The sequence below is a fragment of the Ictidomys tridecemlineatus genome, chromosome 3 (assembly GCF_052094955.1).
Source record: "Ictidomys tridecemlineatus isolate mIctTri1 chromosome 3, mIctTri1.hap1, whole genome shotgun sequence".
NCBI lineage: Eukaryota > Metazoa > Chordata > Mammalia > Rodentia > Sciuridae > Ictidomys > Ictidomys tridecemlineatus.
Genome location: NC_135479.1, coordinates 88,135,292 through 88,149,863, shown reverse-complemented (window position 1 = coordinate 88,149,863; position 14,572 = coordinate 88,135,292). Strand labels below are relative to the sequence as shown.

General features: G+C 36.8%; 1 protein-coding gene across 1 annotated transcript in view; it reads left to right on the top strand.

The window, feature by feature from the left end:
• The window catches only part of Gk5 (glycerol kinase 5), a 79,422-nt gene that overhangs the window by 28,253 nt on the left and 36,597 nt on the right, over nt 1–14,572 (top strand). The window contains exons 6-10 of the mRNA XM_005328073.5: nt 9,778–9,853; nt 10,618–10,679; nt 10,877–10,950; nt 11,154–11,214; nt 13,768–13,894. Of these exons, the coding sequence (XP_005328130.4) occupies nt 9,778–9,853; nt 10,618–10,679; nt 10,877–10,950; nt 11,154–11,214; nt 13,768–13,894 (400 nt within the window). The remainder of the gene's footprint in view (nt 1–9,777; nt 9,854–10,617; nt 10,680–10,876; nt 10,951–11,153; nt 11,215–13,767; nt 13,895–14,572) is intronic.

Below are 14,572 nucleotides of genomic sequence, written 5' to 3'. Positions count from 1 at the left end.
AAGAATATATTTAAAAAGAAAAAAAAAATTAACTCAACCTAACTTTCTATGAAAAGATAAGCAAACTAAACCCAAAGCAAGAAAAGAAAAAATTAAGGGGGCTGGGGATGTGGCTCAAGCGGTAGCGCGCTCACCTGGTATGCATGCGGCCCAGGTTCGATCCTCAGCACCACATACCAACAAAGATGTTGTGTCCGCCGAGAGCTAAAAAATAAATATTAAAAAAAAAATTCAAAAAAAAAAAGAAAAAATTAAGATTTAGAATGGAAATTAATAAAATACTTAACAAAAAAATGAAAAAAAAAATCGTTAAAACCAGAAGTTGGTTCTTTGAAAAGACTAGCTACACAGACAAAAAAGAAAGCAAACCAAAATAAATAAAACCATGAATGAAAGAGGGGACATTAATAATTCTGATTTCATAAAACGCCTTAATGGGCAACACTATGAACAAGTTAGGTCACTATTAAAAAATGGAAATTTTCCTAGAAATATACAAACTACTCAAAAATAAAAAATAAATAATCTGAATAAATCTTAGCAAGTAAAATGTTTGAATTAGTAAGTAACAGATTCTCACCTGGAAAATCCCAGGTCTAGATAGCTTCATTGGTGAAATCTACCAAAAGCTTAAAGAAGAATTTTGACCAATTCTTCCAAAAATAGAAGAGAATGGAACACTTTTCAGCTCATTAGGCCAGTATTATCCTGACACCAAAATCAAAGACATCACAAAATTGCAGACCAATATCCCTTATGAATATAGATGCAAAAATCCTCAACAAAATTTTAGAAAGTCAAATCTAGCAACAAATAAAAACAATTATATACTGTGACCAAGTAGGAGTTATTGTAGGAATGCAAGGTTGATTTAGCACTTGAAAATTGACTAATGTAATATACCAAATTAATAGAATAAGGGATAGAAAATACATGAGCATGTCAGTAGATGTAGAAAACCCTACAAAGTAGGAATAAAGGGTGACTTATTAGGGCCAACTGGGCATGGTGGCACATGCCTGTAATCCCAGCATCTCAGGAGCTGAGATAAGAGGACCTGATTGAGAGTTAAAAGCCAGCCTCAGCAAAAGTGAAGTGCTAAGCAACTCAGTGAGATCTTGTCTCTAAATAAAATACGAAATAGGGCTGGGAGTGTGGCTCAGTGTCAAGTGCCACTGAGTCTAATCCCTCGTACCAAAAAAAAAAAAAGGGTGACTACTTCTACCTGATCTGTGGAGACCCTATAGCAAACACTATACTTAATGGTAAAAGACTGAGTGCTTTCCCTGTAAGTTCAAAAATGAGATAAGGATATCCATGCTCATCACTTCTAATTAACATTTTACTGGAGGCTATAAGTTGGAGCAGTTACACAGTTAAGCAATGAAATAAAATGCAGCTAGTTTGGAAAGGAAGGAGTGAAAGTATCTCTGTGATCCAGATGACATGATTGTCTATATAGATAGTCTTAAGAAATCTCCGAGACAATGATTACAACTAATAAGTTCAGCAGAGTTGCAGGGTATAAAATCGATATACAAAAATCAATTGCTATATACTAGCAATGAGTTAGAAATTCATTGAAATAAAGGAAACAGTTCTATTTATGATAGTGTCAAAAAGAATAAAATATGGGCTGGGCATGTAGCTCAGTTGGTAAACTAATTACCTCGCATGCACAAGGCCATGGGTTCAATCCCCAGCACCACCAAAAAAAAAAAAAGGAACAAACTACCTAGGAATCCAGCTGGGTGCAGTGGTACACACCTGTAATTCCAGCAGCTCAGGAGGCTGAGACAGGAGGATTGCGAGTTCAAAGCCAGCCTCAGCAAAAGTGAGGTGCTAAGCACTCAGTGAGACCTTGTCTCTAAATAAAATACAAAAGAGGGCTGGGGATGTGGCTCAGTGGTCAAGAGTCCCTGAGTTCAATCCCTGATGCCCCCCCCAAAAACAACAGGAACAACAACAAAAAACTTAGAAATCCATTTAACAAAAGAGCTGCAAAACTTACAGAAACTACAAAAAATGTTGTTTGCAATCAATGGAGGCTGAAATAAAGGTAAAGATATCCCCTGGCTGGGGATGTAGCTCAGTTCGTAGTGTTTGCCTCACATGTACAACACCCTGGGTTCTATCCCCAGCATCATTAAAAAAAAAAAAAAAAAAAAGATTATAGTGATCTTCAGTATTTTCCATACCAAAATCCATAGCTTTTTAAAAAAATTTTAGCACACAAGCTGATCCTAAAATTCATATAGAAATTTGAGAACCCATAATAGTAAAAACAATTTGAAAAAAGAAACAGTGTTGAAATCACACTTCTTTATTTCATCATGTACTTATTTTACATTTTCCTAATTACTAACAAAGTTGATCATCTTGTGCTAATTATTGGTTACTTGTGCATCCTTTTGTGAAGCATCTGTTTAAGTCTTTTGTCCAGGAAAAAAATTAATAGATTTCAACGTTAGAGCAATTTTCGATTTATAGAAACATTGAACAGAAAGGACAGAGAGATCCCATATACTCCCACCCCCAACACAGTTTCTTCTGTTCTTAGCATCTTACCTTAACGTGGCACATGTTACAGTTGTTGGACTACACATTAAGAATCATATGCAATAGTTTTATTGCCCTAAAATTTCCCTCTGGTTCACCTATTCATTCCTTTCCTTAAACTCCTGAACCCTTGGCAACCCCTGATTTTTAAAATTATTTCTATAGTTTTGCCTTTTCCTAAATGTTATATAGTTGGAATCATACAGTACCTGGCCTTTTTATGTTGACTTCTTTCATTATCAATGTACATTTAAGGTGTTTCGTGTCTTTTTTTGTGGCTTGATAGCCCATTTCTTTTTTTAATGTATTTTTTATTTCTTCTAATTAGTTATACATGACAGTGGAATACATTTATGTACTTTGACATATCATACATAAATGGAGCATAATTTCTCATTCTTTTGGTTAAACATGTTGTAGACTTAGCACTGGGCTGCAGTCATATACGTACGTAAGGCCCATTTTTTTCTTTTTTTAAAATATTTTTTAGTTGTAGATGGACACAATACCTTTATTTTATTTATTCATTTTAAATGTGCTGGGATCGAACCGAATGCCTCACGCATGCTAAGCAAGCGCTCTACCACTGAGTCACAACTCCAGCCCAGGCCCATTTCTTTTTTTCATTGAATAATATGCCATTGTTTAGATTTACCACAGTTTGTTTATTCAGTTCCTGTTGAAAAACACCTTGGTTGTTTCCAGTTTTTTGTAATTTTTGAATGTGTTAATCACCTTTCTGTAGCTGTGACAAAAAAAACTGAGTAAAACAACTTTTTTAAAAGGACGAAAGATTTCTTTGGGATCAGTTTCAGAGGTTTTAGTCCAGATTCTTGGCCCCATTGCTGTGGGTCTATGGCAGAGTAAAACATCGTGGCAGGGAGCACGTTGTGGAACAAAGCTGCTCACCTCTCTGTGGCCAGTGAGCTAAAAGAAAGAGCTTACTTGAATTAAAAAACCCCTTTCCCCAAACCCATTAAGCTATGAGTCTGTACATGGATTAATCCATTTATGAAGTCAGGGCCCTCATAGTCTACTCCTGCAGTCCCTACCTCTGAAGTCTGCTGCTTTGGGAACCAACTCTTGAACACATAAGCTTTTAGGGGATGTTTAATGTCTAAACTATAATAATGAATAAAATTCTGTTTTGTATGTAGATTTTTTATGGACATAAATGTGTGCCTCATTGGGTAAATACTGAGGTGTGCAATTGCTCAATTGTGGTAAAACTCTATTTAGCTTTATAAAAAACTGCCATACTGTCTTCAAAAGTGGCTGTAGCATTTTGCACTCCCACCAATAGCGAATGAGAGTTCCTGTGGCTGCATATTCTCACTAACATTCAATGTTCGTGTTTTGTGTTGTAGGCATCCTAATAGGTGTGCAGCAGATTGTTGTTTTCATGGTATATGATAATATTGCATTGCTTTCAGTTCTTCAATGGCATATGATATGCAGCATATTTTCATAGTGAATTTGATCATCTGTATACTTTCTTTGGTGAGGCATATGTTCAGATATTTTGCCCACTCTTTAAATATTTAATTTGTAGATTTTTAATTTTTGATCAGTTTACAGAAAACTGAGTGGGTAACAGAGTTCCTATGTACCTCCACCAGTGTCTCCAATAATTAACATCTTGTATTAGGACAGTGTGCTTGTTACAATTCATTAGCCAATAATGACATTTTGCTATTAACTGAAGTCTTGATGTTATTAACTGAAGTCTGTAGTTCACACTAGGATTTGCTCTTGTGTTATACACCTTTACAAATGTGTGACAATAACATGTGTATACCATTACAGTGTCATACCCAGTAATTTCACTGCACTACAAATTCCCTTCCTGGTCAACCTTCTCTGCAGTTGAGCCTCCAGCTGTTCATCAGTTACAACTTAGATTTTTCTGTATCAGTTTTTTTTTTTTTAAACCCTGCCTTCTTTCAAGATTTTTTTCTTTGTCTTTGGTTTTCTACAGTATGAATATGATATACTAGGTGTAGACTTCTTGGTATTCATACTGATTGGTGTTCTTTAAGCTTCCTTGAATATATGATTTGGTATTTGTTGTTGATTTTAGAAAATTCTGTCATGTTTTTACAGAAAACATTTCTTCTGTTCCTTTCTCTCCTCTGATATTCTCTTTATACGTGTCTTAGACTTCTTGTAATTGTCCCATGGTTCTCGGATATTCTTATTTATTTTTTTCCAATCTCTTTGCTTTTTAATTTTGGAAGTTTCTATTGACATATCTTCAAGATCTCTGATTTTCTTTCCAGTCCTCTGATGAGTTTCAAAGGCTTTTCTTATTTCTGTTAGTATTTTTTTTTTTTTTAGTTGTAGACAGACACAATACCTTAATTTTTTTCACTTAGTTTTTATGTGGTGCTGAGAGGATCACACCCAGTACCTCACCCATGCTAGGTGAGGGCTCCACTAGTGAGCACAACTCCAGACCATCTGCTAGTGTTTTTGATTTCTGGCATTTCCTTTTTCTTTCTTAGAGTTTCCTTATCTTTGTTTACATTACCCATCTGTTTTTTTCATTAGAGTCCTTAGCATATTAGTCCTAGGCATTTTACCTTTTTTGATAATTCCAAAATCTCTGCCTTATTGCAATCTGGTTCTGATGCTTGCCTTGTCCCTCAGATCTTTCAGATTTTGTTCTGCTTTTTAGCTTGCCATTTGTTGTTTTTTTGCTGAAAGCCAAATGTGATATTTAGGGTAAAGGGCTGGGGCTGGAGCTCAGTGGTAGAGCGCTCGCCTGGCATGTGTGAAACCTGGCATGTGTGAAGCACATAAAAACAAAAGTACTGTGTCCTCCTACAACTAAAATAAATAAATAGGAAAAAAGAAATGAGGTAAATAGGCTTTCTTTCTTTTATTTGTTCGTTTTTAGATATATATAACAGTGTATTTTGGCATATATAAATAAATGGAGTATAACTTCCCAATCTTGTGGTTGAACATGATGTGGAGTTACACTGGTGTTTTATTCATGTTTGAGCATAGGAAAGTGATGTCCGATTCAGGCTACTGTCTTTCCTATTCCTCTCTCCTCCCTTCCCTTCATTCCCTTTTGTCTAATTAGTGAACTTCTATTCTCCCCACTCCACATTATTGTGGGTTAGCAGCCACATATCAGAGAGAACATTTGGCCTTTGGTGTTTGGGGATTGGCTTATTTCACTATGCATGATGGTCTCCAGTTCCATCTAGATAACTAGGCTTTCTGCGTGAAGTTTTATATTAATCTGTTCAGGAATTAGGCTGTGGAGAACACCAAGGTAACTGTCAGGATGTGGAGAATTGAAGCCTATGAAGTTGATGTAGCTTGTGCCTGTGTTGTTATCCTGTAAATTCTGACATTGTGGAATGACACAAACATGTCCAATCTACATTAATGGTATAGCTCACTCTAAACTTTTCCTTAGTGTTCTTGTTTTTATCTTCCTTTGCCTGTTTGGGTTTCCCTAGAGATGACTTTTTTTTTTCCCTCTCTCTCTCTTTTTAATAGTACTAGGGATTAAACCTAGGCCTTGCACTTGCTAGGAAATACTCACCTCTAAGTTACAGCTTCAGCCCTTTTTTAAAAATTTGAGATAGGGTCAACCTAAGTTGCCCACACTGATCTCAAACTTGTGATCCTTCTGCCTCAGCCTCTGGGTAGCTGGGATTGTAGGTATGTACCACCATGCCTAACTAGGGGCTTCTTAAATAAGGTCTGAGGTTTCCTGTTCTTTTAGCTACAATTCCCTGTTGTAATTCAGAACTCTGGTGATGTTGTAGTTAAGATTGTGGGGAGCAGAAGCATTCTACAATCCTGTGATTGGGTCCCAGTCTTTCAGTGAACTTGTGTCCCTTCACAAATACCTTTTCAGGTGAGCCAAGAAGGCAAGAGGGGCTGAAATTGAACATAGCTCTGTCCCTGCATCCATTAGGCTCCAATAAAACTGAAGTTGGTTAGGCTCTGGCAATACAGCTTCCTGATTGCAGACCACTTTTTAGGAGTACGGAGCACTTGAGGCTCATTTCCCAATGATTACCTTTCCCTTTTCCCTGCAAGAAGCACACCCTCAGAGAGGGGACTCTGTATCTCTCAAGCTAGTTCATGGCAATTAATCTGGTACCATTTAAGTGTTCCTACCATGCTTCATGCAGTGGCACATACTTCTGGCAAGCTCTTATTCTCTGTATTCACCTATGTCTTTGTAGTTTTCTTTCTAAAAAAAATTTTTTTAGCATTGGGGTTGTTGCTCATTTTTTAAAAAAATATGTATTTTTTTAGTTATAAGTGGACACAATTTTATTTTATTTATTTTCATGTGGTGCTGAGAATCGAACCCAGTGCCTCACATGTGCTAGGCAAGCGCTCTACCACTGAGCCATAACCCCAGCCCCGTCTTTGTAGTTTTCAGGACAGGTATTTGCTCTGTGACCTCAACTCTGGGATGTTATCAAAGAGGAGTTGTTGATTTTCAGTTTTCTCAGCTTTTTTTTTTTCTTATAAGAATGGAAGCAATGATTTCTATATACTCTTTATACATCATTCAGGAAATTGGAGTTTCTATTTTTATTAAATATTTATTTTTTAGTTGTAGTTGGACACAATACCTTTGTTTTATTTATTTATTTTAATGTGGTGCTGAAGATCAAATCCAGGGCATCGCACGTGCTAGGCAAGCGTTCTACCACTGAGCCACAACCCCAGCCCTATTGGAGTCTCCTTTCTACAATTAAAAACTGTTTTCTCTTTTTTCCTTGCATATTCCTCACACTTATGGATATTTTTGCTTGGTATGTGTTATGAATGTTTTCTCCAGTTTTCCTTTGCCTTCTGTGATATGTTTTTTGTTGGGGGGGCAGCTGGAGTTGTTAATTTTAAAGTAATGAGTTTATTATTCCTAATATATGATCTTTTTTGTGACCTTTTGGATAATTCTTTCCTAGTCTGAGCTCATGAAGATATTATTCTGTGTACACCCTCTTTTTGCCTTTCATAAGTTGTTTTAGTCTGCTTTGTTGCTGCTACAAATAAAAGGACCTGGCCAGAACAACTGTAGAGGAGGAAAGGTTTATTTAAAGACTCAGGGTTTCAGGAGCCTCAAACCATAGACGGCAGGCTCCATTCCTTAGGGCTTAAGGTGAGGCAGGACATCGTGGCCGAAGAGTGTGGCAGAGGGAAGTAGCTTGCAGGATGATCAAGAAGCTGAGACAGACTCTACTCTACAGATAATAAATAAGTACTCCAAAGCCATGTCTCAATTCCCACCTCCTCTAGCTACACCCTATCCCTTCAGTTACCACTCATTTAATCCCTCTTTTTTAGATTTTTCTTTTTTTTTTTTAAGAGAGAGAGAGAGAGAGAGAGAGAGAGAATTTTTAATATTTATTTTAGTTTTTCGGCGGACACAACATCTTTGTTTTGTATGTGGTGCTGGGGATCGAACCCGGGCCGCAGGCATGCCAGGCGAGTGCGCTACCGCTTGAGCCACATCCCCAGCCCTTCTTTTTTTTTTTTTAATATTTATTTTTTTTAGTTTTTGGTGGATACAACATCTTTGTTTTTTGTATGTGGTGCTAAGGATCGAACCCGGGCCGCATGCATGCCAGGCAAAGGCGCTACCGCTTGAGCCACATCCCCAGCCCCTAGATTTTTCTTTAATTCTCTAAATATTGTTCCATTATTGTCTCTGTAGGATTCTTTGAAATGTTTTGTAGAGTTAGGTAATTGATTTCTTTTATATCTATTTTAACAAATCTTTCTAGTTATTGTTTCTCAATTTTTTTGATCTGCTATGTTAAAAATTAACTTATTTTTCTGACCTGACCTTTAATTCAGTAATATTGCTAAATTCAGTTATTCTAGTTGCCTATCAGATATCTTTGTTGAGGGTTGTTCTGTGTATACAAGTATGTCTTTTGAAAATAATTACATTTTCATTGTTACTGGTCTACCATTATTATTTCTTTCTTTTTCTTTTTTTTTTTTTTTTTTGCATTGTCATAGACCCCTGGGATTTGCCTGTAATCCCAGCTACTTTGGAAGCTGAGGCAGGAGGATTGCACATTCAATGCCAGCCTGGGCAATTTAGCAAGACCCTGTCTCCAAAATATTAAAAGAGCTAGGGATGTGGTTTAGTGGTAAAGTACTTGCCTAGTACGTGCAGAGGCCCTGGGTTCTTTCCTTTGCACACACAAAAACTACCATGCTTTAGGCCAGGTATTGGCATGTATTTCTCTAATGGCTAGATAGCAATATTCTGGGCTTTGAGAGCCATAAGATTTGGGTCATAACTGCTGTGCCATTGTAGCACAAATGCTGCCATAGGTAATCTATCAGCAAAAAACCATAGCTCGATTCCAAGAAAACTTTATTTATAGACACTGAAATTCAAATTGTATATAGTTTTTATATGTCATAAAATATTATTCTTAGCTGAGTGTGGTGGCACATGCCTATAATCCCAGTGGCTCAGGAGGCTGAGGTAGGAAGATCATGAGTTTAAAGCCAGCCTCAGCAAAAGTGAGATACTAAACAATTCAGTGAGACCCTGTCTCTAAATGAAATACAAAATAGGGCTGGGGATGTGGCCTAGTGGTCGAGTGCCCCTGAATTCAATCCCTGGTACCCCCTCAAAAATATTATTCTTTGGGGTATTAAAAAGAATAGGGGCCGAGGGATATAGCTCAGTTGGTAGAATGTTTCCCTTGTATGCACAAGGCGTTGGGTTCAATCCGCAGCACCACAAAAAAAAAAAAAAAAAAAAGAATAGGAGTATAGCTCAGTAGTAGTAGATTACTTGTCCAGCATTCATGAGGCCCAGGGTTTAATCCTAAGCACTGCATAAACAAACTCTTTAAAAACCATTCTTAACTTGTACAAGAACAGACAATGGAGTCGATTTGGCCCTTTAGTCGCAACATGACATCCCTGCTTTAGGCTACACTCGTGTATTTGTATATCTAAACTAAAAAAATATGTGCTTTGCTTTTATTTTTAGTTACAAAAGTAGCACATGCTTGGTATAAAGCTTAAAGCCCTTCAGAAATACCATACAGAAAATAAAAGCTACTCCCTCATAAATCTCACACTATGATAATTGCTTAAAATTGTTTGGAATATATTATAAAATTGCTCTTACATGAATACATTAAATTTTATAGTATATATCTACTGATCTGCACTGAATTGATTTTATGCTGTTTTATTTTCAAGGTACAGAAGGCAGTTGAAGAAGAAAATTGTTGCTTTGGGACTATTGATACCTGGTTGCTATACAAGCTCACAAAAGGTAAAGGTGACCTGATAGATCTATCTCAAGTAAATGAAGTTAGACTGAGAGAGGATTGCCTACAATAGAGTAGAAGTTAACCTTTTCCTTTCTATATCCCAGACATACTACTCTTTGATGTCCACTACATGTTGTGGTAAAGCTAGATGTATTTCAGATCTGTTTTAAAAGGAGGATGGTTTTAAAATTGTGATAGCCAGGCACTATCGTGCCCACCTGTAATCTCAGCTTGAGAGACTGTGACAGGAGGATCACAAGTTTAAAGCCAGCCGCAGCAACTTAGTGAAGCCCTAAGCAACTCAGGAGACCCTGTCTCTAAATAAAATGTAAAAAAGGGCTAGGGATATAGTTCAGTGGTTAAGTGCCACTGGGTTCAATCCCCAGTACCAATAAAATAAAATAATGATGGAACCTCAAATATAAGACTGGGTAACAATCTCAGTTTTCAGAGTGGTAAAACTTGAGTTGAGTACCACATCTGCCACACTGCAGTTGGATATAACCTATTGTAGGCATTCACTTAGCAGCTCTGAGCCTCTTTTCTCATCTTCAAACTGGGGATCAGAAAGTGGCACTGTCCATGAAAGTGCTTTCATAAGCTATAAAAGTTCACAAATATCAAGAGGGAAATTTCTCTGGATACTATTTTGGAAAAATACTCATTTTGGAATGAATTTGAAAGTAGACAAAGGAATAGATCATAAACTAAGGATAGATATTTATTTACATTATCTGATAATAAATGTATTTCCCATGTAATTTAGGTTCTCAGTATGCCACGGATTTTTCAAATGCCAGTACAACTGGACTTTTTGATCCATATGAGGTAAAGATGATTTCTTCTTTCTCAATTGCCAATTTTTGAAAGATTTAGGTGGGGTTGTTTTAGTTTTTTTTTAATTAATTTATTATAATTAGTGAAACTTGTATGTGATTATTTTGTACAATATAGTGTTTTGAGATGGTTACGTAGGTTTGAAATGTGTAGATATGTGTGTTCTAATGTTGTGTTTTCATGTATAGATGTGTTGGAGCAGGCTCATTACCTCCATGATTTCTGTACCACTCTCTCTCCTGCCTCCCGTGAAGGACACCAGGTAATAATGAACATCAGACGTGAAAATCAGCAACATTGTCCTTGAAAGATTTTTGCTTAGTTGGGGAAAAGCATTTTATCACATACCTGAGGTGTTTGTATGTTCATATCTGACTTGTTGGCCTCTGCTGAAAACAGTTTGCTGAATTTTAGAGTTAATATTTCTAGAGCTATAACTAACTTTTTAATCAATCTTATTTGAAGCCACAATTTTGGATCAGTGGATGAAGAGATATTTGGTGTGCCTATACCAATAGTTGCCTTGGTAAGTGCAAAACACGAGGGTTTCTCTTTGTATTGTAGAAACTAAATGAATATATGAATATCTGGAACTCACTTTAAGAGAGACAGACGTCCTTGGCAGAGTAAGGTCAAAGTAATCTAACGGGGCTGGGGTGTAGCTCATGGTGGAGCACTTGACTGGCATGCTCTACTTAGTGTACCCATGTTCCATCCAAGCACCAAAGAAAAATCAGTTAAAGTATCCTTTTCCTTTTCAAGTTCAAGGGTCCTGGACATGAACAAGTATCCTCTGTATTTCAGTAAGGGGACCACTGGACCAGCCTCTGTCATGGAAGCACCTCATGATCTTTTCCAACTTACTTATATATTGTCTTCCAGAAAGAGTGTGTTAAATTTTTTAAAGATGTATTCTGAGTAATGTGTGGCTTATATTTGATATTATGAGATAAAAACAATGATGGGGCCAGTATTTGTATTGGGTACAATATATTCACAAAAGTAATAGAACAATTCAAATTAGAGAAAGTAGTATTTGAGTTTTATAAAATCCTTACCAAGCATCTACTGGTATAAAAGCTGGTGTAAAAAATTTTTAATTTTGTTATGTTTGATTTATAAAGTTCCTTTCATCAGTATATTCTTTTTCTCTAGCTAGATCAAGAGTCAAAATTTGGAAAACCACCAGAATTTGCTACCTGTTATCAGGCTGCAAAGAAACTCAAATGTTGCGTTTTGTTTTCGGTAGCAGCATAAGCAGGAGGCAGAGACTCGGTGTCCCTAGATGGACAGTCTCCATAGTAGCTGACAGAGCAGACAAGGGAAAGGGAATTTAATCCCTAGTTACAGCTTCATGGTCATTTAGGAAGAGTGAGTCTTACTCACTTGAGGGTTAGGTTCAGCATTAGATTAAGGTATAACTGGAATAATTTTTTAAAAAAAGGTTATTTATATGAGTTTTATTTTTTATTTAATTAAGTTTATTTATTTATTTATTTATTGTGTTGAGTCTTGAACCCAGGGTCTTGAACATGCTAGTCCAGTGCTCTGCCACTGAGTTACATTCCCCAGCCCTAGATTAATCTTAGTTTTTAAAATCTTGCCATATAAGACTGGAGAAGTGGCTCAGTGGTAGACATCTTGCCTGGCAAGCATGAGGCCCTTGGCTAAATCCCAGCACCACCACCAAAAAAAAAAAAAAAAATTGTCCTATAAAGCCAGTTGCATAGGTTCACCTGGAATGGTAAGGCAGGAGGATCACTTGAGCCCAGAATTTCTGGACTAGCCTGGACAACATAGCAACATTGTAATAATAAATAAATAAATAAATAAAGTAGGATTAGGGATTAGGGCTATTTCTCAGTGGTAAAGTGCTTATCTGAGGCCCTGAGTTCAATAGGCAGCACTGAAAAAAATTTTAATAAATGTAAATGAATAAATATTCCTGTATGTGTGCTATATTTACTTATATTAACAAAATGATATAATTTTCCTACAAAAATATATAGTTGGAGCTGAGTGGCTCCTGTAAAACCAGCTACTCAGGAGCTGAGGCAGGAAAATTTCAAGTTAAAAGTCATCCTGGGCAATTTAGCAAGATCATGTCTCAGGGCTGGGATGTAGCTTAGTGGTAAAGGACTCCTGTGTTAAATCACCCTGGTGCTGATGAGAAGAAAAAAATACACATACATATATATGGCTGGGAAAGGGATGGTTTTGACTTAGGTCTGTTTCTATTTAAACATTTACCTATCATTCCTTTTTTAAAAATTGTGCTGAGGGTAGAACCCAGCCACTCCTGCAAGTGCTCTGCTGCAGAGCTATATCCTCAGCCGCACCCATCATCCTTTTTTCTTAATGTTTATTTTTTAGTTGTAGTTGGACAAGTACCTTTATTTTATGTATTTAATTTTATGGGTGCTTGAGGGTCTAATCCAGGGCCTCGCACATGCTAGGGGAGTGCTCTAACACAGAGCCACAACGCCAGCCCCACCCATCATTTTTTTTTTAAAAAAAATATTTTTTAGTTTTAGGTGGATATTTTGTTTTTATGTGGTGCTGAGAATCGAACCCAGTGTCTCACGCATGCCAGGCGAGTGCGCTACCACTTGAGCCACATCTCTAGCACCCCCCCACATCCATCGTTCTTAATAAAAGAGAAACTTGTGCAGTCAGTTACTTTGACTAGTGAATTTTTCTCTGTAAGATGAAAATGAAAAAAAAATCTTAAATTTTTTTTTCTATACAGTTTTTATTTTGACCTTTACTTCTAAGATTATTTATCTGATGCTTAAAAGTAATGAAGTAGGTTTCCCATTAAAAAATCCTGAGGCCAAAAAAAAAAAATCCCCAAAATAAAAATTACCAAGGCACATTAGTTATGCACATGATGCTAATCCTAGAGAGACTCCTGTCCTGTAGTTTTTGCTCCCTGTTCTCTTTGGGATGTTATTTTTTTTTTATGTGAAATGAGAACATAAATATTTAATTGCAAGACTGCAATAAGTGAGGCAGTGAAAAATAATAAAATGGACCACTGCTAAGGGTCGTGGGTCTTACATTTGAACACTTTTGGTAGGTCGGCGACCAGCAATCAGCCATGTTCGGAGAGTGCTGCTTCCAGACAGGAGATGTGAAATTAACCATGGGAACTGGGACTTTTTTGGATATTAATACTGGAAACGACCCTCAACATACTGTTGGAGGTAAATAATTAGAATTTATTCTGGTCTAATATCAGTTTTTATATTCATAAGTGTTTGATGATCCTTATACTATTTACTCATTTTATGTTAAGGATGATCTAACACATTATTATTCTTAGAAACAATTAATCTCCATTTTCTTTATTTCCTTTAAGTTAGTAACATTAAAAAACAATAAAGGGCTGGGTGTGGTGATGCATGCCTTTAATCTCAGTGGTTTGTGAGGCCGAGGCAGGAGAATTGTAGGTTCAAAGCCAGACTCAGCAATTTCGTGAGGCTTTAAGCATCCTAGTGTGACCCTGTCTCAAAATGAAAAATAAAAAGGGCTGGGGATGTGGTTTGGTGATTAAGTGCCCTTGGGTTTGATCCCTGATGCAAAAACAAACAAAAAACACCCAAGAAAGAGAGTTAGCATGGTGGTGCACACCTGTAATCTCAGTGATTTGAGAGACCAAGGCAGGAGACTCTCAAATTCAAAGCCAGCCTCAGCAATTTAGTAAGGCCCTAAGTAAATTTGCAAGACCCTCTCTAGCATTCAAAATAAAAGGGGCTGGGGATGTAGCTTAGTGGTGAAGTATCCCTGGACTCAATTCCAAGTATCAAAACAATAACATCAACCATACAAGTCAGGTGCAGTGACCCATGGCTTGTAATCCCAGTGATATTTGAGAGGCTGAG